Below are 15,318 nucleotides of genomic sequence, written 5' to 3'. Positions count from 1 at the left end.
CTAGCCTATGTCAATCTACTATCCCCATTTACAAAAGTTGACCTATTCTGTGCGAGAAGTAAATATTCCAAACATAGTCTGGGATAGTTGTGGGATGCGACAGATCACTAATGAATAAAACAACAACCAAAACATTTTTACACAGAGGCTGATGCAACAGACCGTTTAGCTTCAAATGTTTTTAAAACTATTAGGCTATTTATTAACATTATAAGCGCAGCAATGCGCACACGGCAGTATGCAATGAGCACAAATGTTTCATTTGGAGAAAACACCATTATCAAAAGTGACCGCAAATGCGATTATGCATGTAAAGGTGTATTTTTATGGTGAAAAGGATCTTTCCCAAACTTGAAACTCACGTGCTGCGTATATATGCCAGTTCGTCTCTACATCCCTTGTAAACGCTGATTTAAAGTGCTTAATTTTAAGAAGTTAGTTGGTCACTTTAGTTGTGATACAAACCTTATCAAAACATATGGGCTAGGCTACATGAGGTGTGTGACTGTGATTAGAAAAAGTCACAAAAAAAGGCTATGTTTCTTGCCCTAAGCTGGGCATCATTCACAAGTGGTAATATATAATACTTGTGATAATATATAATTCACAAGTGATCGACTAATATTGTCACCCATCAGACTATTCTTGTCTTCACATATACTAAATAATATATGTCACCTCTGCACTTAAATTTCAAATGGAGGACTCTTTTCCTGTGGTTCATTTTCATGCCAACCAGGTAGGATATACTCCTGTTGTAAAGATAAGCAACATCACATCACTGGGGCCAAGCTTCCTGCCATCCAGGACCAAAATAGTAGGGGGTGTCAGAGGAAAGCCCTAAAATTGTCAGACTCCAGTCACCGAAGTCATAGACTTTTTTTCTCTGCTAACTCACGGCAAGCGGTACCGGAGCGCCAAATCTAAGTCCAATTGGCTCCTTAACAGCTTCTACCCCAAGGCATAAGACCGCTGAACAATTACTAAAATGGCCACCGGACTATTACATTGACCCCCAGCTACTCGCTGTTTTATTATCTATGCATAGTCACTTCACCCCTACTTACATGTACAAATTACCTCGACTAACCTGTACCCCCGCACATTGACCCGGTACCCCCTGTATATAGCCTTGTTATTGTAATGTGTTACTTTTTATAATTTTTTTACTTTATTTGGTAAATATTGGTAACTCTTTCTTGAACTGCACTGTTGGTTAAGGGCTTGTAATTAAGCATTTCACGGTAAGGTCTACATGTTGTATTCGGCGCAAGTGACAAAGTTGGATTTTATTTGATATTTGCTTAAAAATTTGGCGGCTAATTTCCTAAAATTATCCGCTGCCATTGTCGCAAACCCTATTACTAGTGTGTTCAACCTCTGTGTCGTCTGAGATTCCTAAAGACTGGAAAGCGGCCGCGGTCATCCCCCTCTTCAAAGGGGGAGACACTCTAGACCCAAACTGTTACAGACCAATATCCATCCTGCCCTGCCTTTCTAAAGTCTTTGAAAGCAGAGTGATCAAACAGATCACAGACCATCTCGAATCCCACCGTACCTTCTCCGCTATGCAATCCGGTTTCCGAGCTGGTCACGTGTGCACCTCAGCCATGCTCAAGGTCCTAAACGATATCATAACCATCATCGATAAATAACAGTACTGTGCAGCCATCTCCATTGACCTGGCCAAGGCTTTCGACTCTGTTAATCACTGTATTCTTATCGGCAAACTCCACAGCCTTGGTTTCTCTGACTGCCTCACCTGGTTCACTAACTACTTCTCAGAGTTCAGTGTGTCAAATCGGAGGGCCTGTTGTCCGTACCTCTGGCAGCCTCTATGGGGGTGCCACAGGGTTACATTCTCAGGCCGACTCTTTTCTCTGTATATATCAATTATGTCGCTCTTGCTGCAGCTGATTTTTTTTTATCCACCTCTACGCAGACGACACCATTCTGTATACATCTGGTCCTTCCTTGGACACTGTATTAACTAACCTCCAAACGAGCTTCAATGCCATACAACACTCCTTCTGTGGCCTCAAACTGCTCTTAAACGCTAGTAAAACTAAATGCATGCTCTTCAACCGATCGCTGCCCGCCCACCTAGCTTCGCTACTCTGTACGGTTCTGACTTAGAATATGTGGACAACTACAAATACCAAGATGTCTGGCTAGACTGTAAACTCCTTCCAGACTGACATTAAGCATCTCCAATCCAAAATGATATCTAAAATTGGCTTCCTATTTCGCAACAAAGCCTCCTTCACTCATGCTGCCAAACATACCCTCCTAAAACGGACTATCCTTCCCGATCCTTGACTTCGGCGATGTCATTTACAAAATAGCCTCCAACACTACTCAGCAAACTGGATGTAGTCTATCACAGTGCCATCTGTTTTGTCACCAAAGCCCCATATTCTACGACCTGTATGCTCTCGTTGGCTGGTCCTCGCTACATATTCGTCACGAAACCCACTGGCTCCAGGTCATCTAAAAGTCTTTGCTAGGTAAAGCTCCGCCTTATCTCAGCTCACTGGTCACCAAAGGAACACCCATACACTCCAGAGGGTATATTTCACTGGTCATCCCCAAAGCCAACACCTCCGCATTGTTCCACCTTTCCTTCCAGTTCTCTGCTGCCAATGACTGGAACGAATTACAAAAATCACAGAAGTTGGAGACTTGTACCTCCCTCACTAACTTCAAGCATCGGCTGTCAGAGCAGCTTACCAATCACTGCAGCTGTACACAGCCCATCCAACCAACTACCTACCTCATCCCCATGTATACATTTATTTATTTTTTCGACACTTTTGCACACCAGTATTTCTACTTGCACATCCACATCTGCACATCTATCACTCCGGTGTTAATTGCTAAATTGTAATTATTTCGCCGCTATGGCCTATTAATTGCCTTACCTCCTTACTTCATTTGCACACACTGTATACAGATTTTCTATTGTGTTATTGACTGTACATTTGTTTATTCCCATGTGTAACTCTGTTGTTTTTCTTCCACTACTGTGCTTTATCTTGGCCAGATCGCAATTGTAAATGAGAACTTGTTCTCAATGGCCTACCTGGTTAAATAAAAAAAATATTATGAAAGTTGACAAATATAGTAGGCCTAGCGTATAGAAAGTGATGGGATCCTCCTTTTTTTAATAGGGGCCATCACTCTGTTTTCTCACACAATTACATAGCCTATAGAAATGTTGTGCACCTTGAGCTCATGGGCTCTCATGAAGTGTTTGATTCGATTTTCGATTACATTTGCGTTGATGTCAGAGTGATTAGAGGGACAATAGAGTGCAGAGTACCAGGCAGTTAGCAAGTTTGGTAGGCTACTAATTACCACCAGCAGCATCAGAGCTTGGAGAAGTCTAATTACCGTGACTAAACGGTAACGTGGAATTTGACTGCCTTCCTGAATCGTGACCACCGGTGTGGCGGTAATACGGCCACCACAACAACCCTATGCATGGTTAATCCGACGTCTGCAGTGGCTGTGGAGCATTTACTGCGATACGGCCACTGCAGAAGTCAGGGCATTTATACTTCTTGCACTTCACTGAGCAGAGCTGTTGTCAATGAAGTGAATCTGTATTTTTACTGGACCTCACACCCACATCTACCGTCAACCTATCATGTCTATGCGGAGCCCTCCGCATTGTTCCAAAATTTGGGAGGCACACGGCAATGCGGTAAGGAGCTCAATTTGGCCCCTCATACCTCTAGAGGCTCCGCAATTGAGTCACACCCTCCATACGGTGCCTGCGACCACATTTTCAGATATAGAGTAAATTGGCTTTTACACACATGCTTCAGCCAATGGCATGTGTGGTGTCTCCTTTTCATCTGTCATCATCATCACTGTCTCCAGCCAAGGTCACCTCTACTTGTGTGAATGGCCTGATGGTCTCTCTCTCTCTTCCCACAGTACTGTAACCAACTGTTGTGGTTCAAAGCACTGTTAATGTGTTTATCTTAACATGTTATTCAGGACTGGTAACTTCTACCATTTGGATTTAATTGATGACTTACTAATGGTAACTGACTGAATATGTAACTTGCATAGTATCTGATTCACTAACTGATTACAAGTGTATAATGGACTTACTATCTGATTCACTAAATTACTGGCTATTTCCTGAATGAGTATGTGACTGACTTGACTATCTGGAAAGATTAGCTAATTGACTGACTGAATTAATACAGTGGGCTCCAAAATTACTGCCACCTCTAACTGGCAATGCACAAACAATACTTAAAAATATATAAACAATATAATTATAAAGAGAAACTCAAAATACCAACGTGTGAAATACTGTACTTTATTTTAACCCAACAAAATCATTTATTGATTTAATTCCAAATCATGGTATCACAATGAATGGCACCCTTAAAGATTATTGCAGATAACATCTACCAAAATTAAACCAGTAATTAAATTCCACTTCTTTAAGGAACTATATTGAGCCATTACATCGTTTTCCTGTTTCACTAGGGTATAAAAATGATGTAACACGCATGCAATATCCCTTTGTCATCCAACATCATGAAGAAATCAAAAGAACTGGCAGTTCAAAAGAGACAGATGGTCGTAGGCCTTCATAAATCTGGTAATGGCTACAAGAAGATCCACAAACGATTGAATATACCACTGAGCACTGTCAGGGCAATTATGAAAACAATTCTAAAGATATGGAACAGTTGTAAACCTCACGGGTAGAGGACGCAAATGCATTTTGCCCCCAGGATAGGGAGGAGGATGGTGAGAGAAGCAACAAAATCCCCAAGAATCACTGTGAAAGAATTCCAGGCCTTGGTGGCGTCTTGGGGTCACCAGGTTTAAAAAAGCACCATCAGACACCACCTCCACAACCACAGGCTCTTTGGAAGAGTTGCCAGAAGAAAACCCTTTCTGGCCCCAAGACACAGACGCAAGCGCTTGGAGTTTGCCAAACGTCATTTAAAATATGACTGGAAGAAGGTGCTCTGGTCAGATTAGACAAATTTAACGTTTTGGTTCGATACAGCATCGGCATGTTTGGCGTCGAAACAGAGATTCATACAAGGAGAGGCACCTCATACCCACGGTGAAATATGGTGGTGGGTCAATGATGTTTTGGGGCTCTTTTAATTCCAGAGATCCAAGGGCACTGGTTAAGATTGATGGCATAATGAATTCCACCAAGTATCAGGCAATTTTGGCTGACAATCTGGTTGCCTCTGCCAGAAGGCTGGGACTTTGCCGTAGGTGGACTTTCCAACAAGACAATGACCCGAAACATACCTCAAGATCCACACAGAAATGGTAATGTGACAACAAAATCAATGTTCTGCCATGGCCATCTCAGTCGCCGGACATCAATCCAATCTAAAACCTGTGGGCTGAGTTGAAGAGGGCAGTTGATAAGCTCAAACTCAAGAATGTGAAGGATCTTGAAAGGATCTCCATAGACGAATGGTCCAAAATCCCTCCAAATGTCTTCCTTAACCTCATCAAACATTACAGCAAAAGACTCCATGCTGTTATCCTTGCCAGAGGCGGTTGCACAAAGTACTAAATGAGGAGTGACAATAATTATGTAACCTTTGATTTTGGTGAAATTGATTTGGTATTAAATAGTTGTATGATTTTTGGTGGGTTCCATTGAGACGTTAATAAAGTACAGTATTTCTCACATGTTGGTATTTTGAGTTTCTCTACAATTATATTGTTTATATTTTAAGTATTGCCTGTGCATTGCCAATCAGGGGTGCCAGATATTTTGGGGCCTACTGTAAATGACTGGCTGGATGGTTTGCTGGTGACTGACGGACTGGTTCTGAGAGAATCTGTTGTTAGAGAAGACATATATTGATTTTCCTTTCTATTATTTTAGTTTTTCAGAGAGAAAAGCCAGTGAGCCAGTGAAGTGTGTGTGTGGTGTGTGTGACTGACTGCGTGCGCTATTGCCTATCAGCCTGTGACTGTACCTATTATCAGATAAGTCTAAAAAAAGGATTGGATAGGTACTAGCAATAAGGCTATAACTCCCACCTTTGATGGGCAAGGTGGAATTGTCATTTTCACCATATTGCTTACAATATTTCTTTCAGAAGTACATGGGGGTAGGGTTTAGGGGTTTATTGTGGATAGGGCGAGTATACAGTAGCTCCTATGCAATGGTGTAGTGGAGGATAAATGCCTTTGATGCATCTTATTTATTTTGCGCAAACGTTTACCTACCTTTCGCATTGACAAAATGCATTCAAAGTATAGGGAATGTTACTTTACTCCCTGTGAACAGCGATCAGCATTTATCCACCTGTATTTTATGGCTATGGGTTGTAGTGTGTGTGTGTGTGTGTGTGTGTGTGAACGTAGTCATTACTCACAGTCTGTGGTGAGCTAGAGAGCTTTTGTTTTCTTTTGGAGTCTTGGCGGAACACCTATGTAGCATCAACCTGTTTGAGGGAGTGTGTTAGGGTGGAGAGGAGGACTACAATTTCTTACCGTTTGAAATGAGCGTTTAAGTACATTGTGAGTATATGATAACATCTTTGTGATTTTGCGTTTGTGTCTTTGCCCATGTCTATAGACTGAATGACTGACGGTCACTTGCTGTGCCTTGTCCACAGACCCTGCTGATAAACCACGGTTGAGAAAGAACAAGAAACCAAAGAAGAGAAGGAAGGCGCGGGGGAGGAGAAGGAGAGCAGCACATCCATCTTCCCCCATCACTTTAAATCACCCTCCATTTTCTGTCTAAACTAATCCAACTGGGCCCAACTCCACTCGGACTCAATCCAGCACTACCTACCACTATACCTACTGCAAGCCTTCTCTCCCTTTTCCCCATGTCCTTGTTTTGGAGTGTGTTATCTTGATTTGTCATCTGTAGTGCATTGTCTTGATTTATTTTGAAATTGCACTGGCACATCCTTCAGGGCTCAAATAAATCCTTCCAATCCTGACAAAATGAGATTGAAGATGGCTCTTTGTCGCGCTGCACCTCCTGACGTTAATGCCCCACACTCGGGGTGCCTCCTACCCACAATGCGCAGCTTGATTGCACGGTGCTCATGGTTTCATTAAACAGCTGGCGTCCTTAAGCCGACTCTATGGAGATACCAAGGGAGACTCTGTGTGTGTGGGTGGGGGAGGGAGGGATTAGTTTAAGATTTATGGAAGATTAGTTAGTAGCTAAGAAAAAGTCATATTTTATAATGCAGATGTAGAATGTAGGACGGTGATTATTCTGGAGAACCCGTTTTCATTTCAAGCCTTGCATAGTTATGTTCAATTGGTAAGGTAAATTACCTAATGATATGGGTATCGGATAAACTGGGGGGGGGTCCGGTATTCTCCGTTGCGGACTACTGTCAAAAATAAATAGTGGAGGTACGCCGGTAGAACATGAGCATATCACAATAATTAAAACCAAGATTTAGGCTATTACACCATCATTTATCATTACTGCCTGTCGGCAGCATGAAAAAAATGTGCAAATGGACTTGAAAACCGGTGGTATAGGCTACGCTCCAAACTGCGGTGTGGATCGATGTACAATATTTTTGCCAAAGCAGAGATGATTGGCTGGGGCCAAGACAGACAGCAGTGGACCCATCAATCAAGTGAGGCTACAGATGTACCTAATGACAATCACCGAATAACATAACACTTGTTGGTGTTTTAATAGACGTCTCTTTCCATTCATTAAATGGAGGTGCACCGTGCACTTTCAGATGCTGGAATTTCTTTGGAGTGGACGAACGGGTGCAGGTAGCCTACGTTTTCAAGTGATTTGTTTGAAAACATCAGGACTGGTTGTGTTCATGCCACACTAAAAGGTCATACATTTTTACAGTTAAATGTCATGTCTTTTCAATTAGGCCCATTAAAAAAAAGCATGCACACATAGGAGGTACCGTAACGGGATTTTTTTTAAATCGACTTTCACCCCTGGATAACCTGACGCCGTTGTGTGAGTGTTGGAATGACACCTCTAGGATCGATTGTGAGAACTACTTGCTTTCTCTCCTTTTCATCTGTGCTCTACCCCTTCCTAATTCCTTTAACATATCCTGTTTTTTCCCTCACTCAATCAATCACAGGTCCCCAACCCTCTCAATCCCTGTGGCTTTATCCCCAAGAGGATACTAGTGCCACTACCTACAATACCTGTGTGTGTGTGTGTGTGTGTCTTGCAGCCTCATATTGTCCCTTCTCCACTGTTACCATGGTTACGGGCAGTGCGCTAGCGGCAAAGCAAGGTGTGGTGGAACCTTGAAGATAACCCTTAGGGTCACCCTGCAGAGAGGCTCAACTAGGTACAGCTGACAGCCCTATACAATACTGCAACATCCAACACACACTCGCACACCATTGCTGAAATCTCACTCCACATATCCATTGTCTGGAAGAATTGCGTGTGTATGTGTGTGCGTTTCCACTCAAATTCACAACTACACACACACACTAGGGTTTCCGGTATAAAAATGTGGGCTAGACATTTCACCGGAAGCATTTTAATTTACTGGACATTTAAATTAACTGGATCCATATGCATTGGTTGCACAACCTGATTAGGGCGTCCAACCACGGTGCTCAGAATGCCAGAAATCACATGTTTATGGTAATTCATCGTAACAGGACATGCAACTCGGATGCAATGGCGTGCGTTATTCCTACTGAATTCCGATGAGCAATTAGAAGATGTGAGAACACAAGCTGCACGTCCATAAGGCTAGGGGAAGCTTTCCCTGAAGTAATTTGAATTAAATTGCCAAAATTATATAGCCTAAATAGCCTACTCCTGTCTATACATGAATAAAATCATTGAAAAATAAGCTACTACTCCAGAAAGCATGATTTGACCAGAGGATCATTAGCTAGATGTGTTTTTTCCCCCTCTAGGTTAGATGTAGGTCATATTGTATTTGTCTCCCCCTTTCGTAGGCCCAAAGTAGGTTACCCTGTATTTTTTTGTCGTATTCTGGTAATGTCTCCAGTCATATAAAATATATTAGCCTAAATGATGACTATTCAAACTAATCATCACATTAGGGATAGTAGGGTATTGTACAAAAATATACGAATGGGATAATGGAACGCTTTATTATAAAGGTGCATTTTTATGGTGTAAATATCTTCCACAAACTTGAAACCCACACACGCACCTATGTTAGAATAACTGTCCACATGTACTTTCCCACAGCCAACAAGAGGAGTAACGAACAACAAAATCACTAGCCTATGTCAATCTCCAAGGCAGTAGGCTACACGCAAATGTTCGTTCCATAATGCAATTAGTGGGAAAACGCCATGTGACAGAGATTAAAATATCCGTTAGAAATTTAGACGGGATATCTAAAGATGTAACAACTAGCATGGGTGGCTAATGTGACTAGGATTGTGCCTCTGGCTACTGGACAATGAAAGAAACTTGATTTGAAAACCAATAGAACACGAGAGAAAAATGTTAATTGTTCCAATGGCATATGGAAGTCTTTGTGAAATAATTGCCTGCAGGTTTGGTTAGACTTTGGCTAGGCTAGTTTGAAACGAGGTAAGACATTCCTCATAATATGTAGCAAAACGTTTCAAGCTCATGTCTCCAGCTCATTGCAAAGTGGCGTGTGACACGCTGAAGCCTGCCAAGTTGCCTATGCACTTGATTGGCGAATGGGAAGTGCGCTTCAATTTACCAGTTGAGAAGAAACACAATTAGTTATTTTTAATTGTGGCCATTGTTTTTATTTTATTATTATTTTACACGCAATTGCCATTAGAATTGTTGCGCAATTTCACTCCAGGAGCAACAAACAGCTGTTTGGTCCGCTGTTGCAGCGTCTCTGTCTCTGGCGCAAACTACATCGACTGGTATTTCAATCAATTAATAGGCTAAAACGCATTATTTCGCAATGGGATTCCCCCCTCCAGGACAATTGTCCTGCTACAATATTATCGGATTTTTTTTTTTTTTTTTACAAAAGTCGGTTATTACAGGCTAATGGAAATATGGACACACATTTCACCTCTAGCATGCGTTTGAGTTCAACCCCTATAGATGTTTGTTGCTGGAATCAGACTTGTTCTCTCTGCTACTATGTGTGATCAATTCCAGAGCACCAGAACAACAGTACTGCAGACTGGGAGTCAAACGGTAGATCAATAAATCACTCCTCACAGCTCCTGGTACCAACTAGCACTGTGATGGACTGTCAATCTCATCTGTGTGTGTGTTGGGTGGCGCGTGTGCATGCATGCAATTTCCCTCATACACCAGAGATTAGCCTTTTGTACACCACATGTGTCGTCTGTATATTACATGCATATATATTAAATAGGTTACTGGGTCCCCCCCCCCATCTCCTTCTCACCGACATTTCTCCATAAATACCAGTCTCTCTATAAAACGTCTTATATCCTCTCTCCTACCCCATTATTCACAACGACCATGTTTAAACAGCCCTTTGAATGTTATCTGCCTTATTGCTTTTATTGCTACCCTTCAGTTTTAATTAAGACGGTGGAATTAAGGAAATATCTTGGGTGATTTGACAAGATCTTGGATCTGGCATTGCCTACAGTATGGGGAGGGTCATGGGTGTGTGTTAGAGAGAGAACGGTACATTATATTTGCAGTTAGACTAACAGACATAGCAACACTTTAACCTTTTATAGGTCGCTTTTGGGGATGGCAACAACATTGTCAGGCAAAGACAAGTCCTATGATCTTCCCTCCTTCCTTCTCTCCCCAACACCGCTGCCTCTCTTACTTTCCCACGTTATTCCTGTCAAAGACTTTGGAATAACAGGAAGTGTTGTTTCCGTGGAAAACCATGCAGCTATCTTTTGATTCGACGAGACGGCTGGAAGGTGCAAAGTCTGAAAATGACATGGCACGTTTTGAATTCTATTACACTATTGATTTCCATTCATGCAATTAACTGAGCCGGGTGAGTGAATGCGGAACGGGGATGTAAACAGAGCAATGCCCATCGGAATACGTTTGGTTTCGCAGTATGCTTTCCATGACCATTCCCAATGATGGTCTCATAGTGATGGCTAAAGATTTCTGAATGGTTTTCTTAGCAGAAAGTTAGCCCCCATTGTTTCCTGTTTTTTTTAGAGTACACGTAACTTGAAAATAAAGCTATATCACAATGATCTGTGAACATGCATGAAATTATCCTGAAGTTACACTGTCTGTGCGTTTCTCTCTCGCTCTCTCTCTGAAAGACTTCCCACTTGTCACAGATGTCAATTCAATGTCTATTCCACATTGGATCAACGTAATTTCATTGAAATGACGTGGAAACAATATTCATTCAACCAGTGTGCACCCAGTGGTTTGGCACCACAGGCCTAGTCCAGCCTAGCTGACAATGAGTCTAATTGCGGTGTGTGGCTTTGCAATCGGCGCAGCTTGCTGACATCACTGTGGCTGGGCTAATAGAATAGGCTTTGATTCAATTGTCTTAATGAACAACTGGAACTGGCTACTGGATAATTGAATTAGAACCCAGCTCATTCTCCAATGGGACGACAGGAGCCACAGCTCCTGGAAGATAGGAGGATGGGAGGGGGAGAGAGAGAGAAGATGGAGAGAGAACCACAACTGGAGAACTCACTAAGCAAAGGTATGTTGAATCAACATTTTATCAACAGAATTATGTCATAGTTTTTCGGCATGCCGACATTTCTGGGTTGAATTTGCAAAACGTTTGTCAAGCTCTGTCCACTTTTTCCAGTGTGTAGTTTACTGGGGACTCTTGACCCTCAGTCATTAATTATCTCACTCCCATCCTCAAGCACACAGACACACACACACACACACACACACACACACACACACAGATAAAGGTCTTATCCCAGAGGGGCCATGCAGCGTATCTGAAGTGGACCACCTTATCACTCCCCTCCATCAGCTAGCCTGGGAGAGGGAAGAGGAGGACGACTGGGAGTAGAGGGAGAGGAAGACGGAGGAAAAATGCTGTATACACAGGGACTAGGCAGTAAAAGAAAAAGAGGAGAGAAGGGACTATAGAAGGAGGAGGGGAAGGACAAGGGAGGGTTGAAGGAGGAGGGGAAATGATAAGGAACGGTAGGAGGAGGGGAAGCAGAAGGGAGAGTTGAAGGAGGGGGAGGGTTGAAGGAGGGAGGAGGGGAAGCAGAAGGGACTGTTGGAGGATAGAAGTAGGAGGGGAAGGAGAACGGAGGTTTGAAGTTTGAACAAAACAAAAATAGCGTGGAGAGTGGTAAAGTACAGGTAGAAGAGGGGGAGGGGGTGAAGTAGCTATACAGGACAGGTGCTGTACACTGAGTGTGAGGGAGGGGTCTGGGGAAAAGAGAGTGAAAGAAGAAAAGAGAGGCAGTCCATTGAGTCCAGGAGAAACAGCTTGAAGACCGGGCCCGGCTTTATTCTTTATCACATGACATCCTCTAAAGTCATTACACCCCAATAACAGAGACTCGGGCCAACTGAGCTCCTTAACCCCACTGGTGTGTGGGTCTGCGTGTGCACCAATGAAAGTGGCACATCACGTAATCCCACCAGTAACTGGGATAAACCCACAGTCTAATCTCCCTTTGTTTTTCTCTTTCTTTTCCCCCTTGTTCTTTTCCACGGGAAGCATTGTCCTTTACCTTATCCTCACCGCTTTACTTACTGCGGCCCTCCCTAGGCGCGGCTTACTGCGGCCCTCCCTAGCCCCGGGAATCTTCTCTGCGTCTGCAGAAGGGGCTTGTGGATTCTGTGTAACTTTGACTCATATTATCAGCTCCTGGCTGGATTTGAGGGAGACTTTCTGGGGAAGGAGCTCGGTTTTGTCGTCTTCACCACTTGTGTTAAAGTGTGATATTGAGAAGTTTTGGGAGTGAAAGACACCGTACGGATACACCAATTAAAACTTGATCAACAGGTTTAACATTTGTCACAGCTAAATCGCTAGGGCTTTAGAAATAGTTAGTAGGTAGGGAAGTGTTGTTGGCCACAGCTAGACAGCACACTTCAACGATACACATCACATCACATCCCCCCCGGGGCAGCGGCAACAGGCCCAGGTGCTTGAAGTACCAGCAAGGCCGGGCAAGCAGCTAATTGCTCACAGGTGTGGGTGATTGACAAGTAATTGCAGAGTGATAGGTGGACTGAGTAGGGCCTTGGCTCGGCTGGGTTTTCCCACATTTGTTTGCTACCTTGTTGTTATCGTATGACTTTTTGCATATCTTATTTTTGCCACCAGCTTCACTAACTGACAGGGTAAGGACCGAGATCGCCCTGGACCCTGTTAAGTGCATTGTCTCCTTAGCAAATGCATCCAACACCCTTTTCTCATATACTTACTTTCACGTTAAATGCACACATTGACAGATTATGGAACAGCTAGGCAGGCCTAAAACCTCTAGACATAGCGAGACTAGACTTTTTCGTAAACTGGCTAGTTGGTTTTGTAACTATGCTTTTTCTGGTGTGGAATACACATACCCATCTAACACAGACTCTGGCCTTTGTGGCCTTCTCCTTCAAGGCTGGAACACACACACACACAGTCCCGGTGAATAATGACAGCTTCTTGTTTGTGTAATGATCGTATCGGCTCCGGTGGAGAGAGAGGGGGCGGTGTTATCGGCTTTGTCTGAGAGTATACAGAGGATCAGTCACACACAAACACACACACACACACACACACACACACACACACACACACACACACACACACACACACACACCTTCATCGTGTCTTCTTCCGATGGACATCCAGTGTAAACGGAGAACAGCTTTGATTGACTGTGGGGCATTGTCTTTCTCTAGGATTGTATAGGATTTCAATGGTGAAGTGAACCTCCACGGTCACAAAATGTTGATATGAAGTTCACAAATGTTCAGTCCTTAAGGCTGGTGTGAATGGCTCGTCACTTTTAAATGTATCTAGTAAGCACCATATAATTCACATCTCTTCCTATCTCACAGGCAATAGCAGGTATTCATAATGTAGTGTTTTATAATGCTACCTCTTTAGCTTAGCAGGCATTTACATGGTATTGTTATTAATGTGACCTCGTCAGCATAGCGTCACGTCTCTCCCCCTCCTTCACTATTAGCAAGCGGGCTGAAGGTCAATCACCTATTAACTTCAGCCTATGTGCATGGCACACTAAGGCATTTCCACTACGCTTCCTGGCTAACCTTTGGGCTGACTCGTGCAATAATCACTTTCCATTCTTTCAACCAATGGGCATACATCTAGGGTAGTATTTAAACATCAACTCACCCTTTGTGTGTCTCACTTGCTGTTTTGAAACAACGGTCTTCCATCAGCAGACGAGGCCTACCCCAAATGTCATGTTGCATTCTGTCTCTGTTGTCGTTCAGTTAAGCCTGTACTTATACTACACCATAACTTTGATCATCTTTAAGTGACACTAATAACCTCTTTCGTTATCCATATCTTTTTTTATTTCATTATTATTTTATTTTTTTCACCTTTATTTAATCAGGTAGGTAAGTTCTCATTTACAACTGCGAGCTGGCCAAGATAAAGCAAAGCAGTGCGACATAAACAACAACACAGAGTTACACATGGGATAGACAAACGTACAGTCAATAACACAATCGAAAAATATACAGTGTGTGCAAATGTAGAAAGATTAGGGAGGTGAGGCAATAAATAGGCCATAGTAGCAAAATAATTCAAATTTAGCATCAACACGAGTGATAGATGTGCAGATAATGATGTGCAAGTAGAGATACTGGGGTGTAAAAGAGCAACAAACAAAAAAATACTGTATATTTATAGATACATTGGCAAAAAACACTCTTGGCCTTGTAGTGCTTGTTCTGTAATTGGGGGTATTTACATGATGTTTATTTGGGGTGTATTTCCACGTTTAGACACAATCTGTCTAACTGGTTAGGTGATTCTGACTTCATTTCTATTTAGCAGCCATCAGTTCAGCCTACCCATTCCCGCTCTCCCTTCCCCTTTCTCCTAATCCATCTCTCCTCCTCTCACTCTCTCGCTGTCCAGAGCTTAACCAGAAATTTGATTTTTTTAGGCAATGAACAGTTTAAGTGACTCTGTCAATCCATCAAACTTAACGAACCATATGACAGGTATGGGAAAACTACTAATTTCCATCTTTCTGATTTTGACGAGATTTGGCCATGTACTTTAAGGGAGCTAAACTACCTGTAACATTTTCACCCGAAAATATCTTAATGTCAGAAACATATCAGTAGTAGTATATACTCTGTTGGTGTGTATATACTCTGTTGGTGTGTATATACTCTGTTGGTGTGTATATATTCTGTTGGTGTGT

General features: G+C 42.6%; 1 protein-coding gene across 1 annotated transcript in view; it reads left to right on the top strand.

The window, feature by feature from the left end:
- The window catches only part of LOC115142780 (MICOS complex subunit mic25a-like), a 67,203-nt gene extending 60,230 nt beyond the window's left edge, over positions 1 to 6,973 (top strand). Inside the window, exon 8 of the mRNA XM_029682506.1 lies at positions 6,630 to 6,973. Coding sequence (XP_029538366.1) covers positions 6,630 to 6,653 — 24 coding nt within the window. The 3' untranslated portion in view covers positions 6,654 to 6,973. The remainder of the gene's footprint in view (positions 1 to 6,629) is intronic.
- The last annotated feature ends 8,345 nt before the right edge of the window (positions 6,974 to 15,318 follow it).

This window comes from Oncorhynchus nerka, linkage group LG15, assembly GCF_034236695.1.
Source record: "Oncorhynchus nerka isolate Pitt River linkage group LG15, Oner_Uvic_2.0, whole genome shotgun sequence".
Classification (NCBI taxonomy): domain Eukaryota; kingdom Metazoa; phylum Chordata; class Actinopteri; order Salmoniformes; family Salmonidae; genus Oncorhynchus; species Oncorhynchus nerka.
Note: the sequence above shows the minus strand (reverse complement) of the source record. Positions and strands in the feature narration are given on the sequence as shown.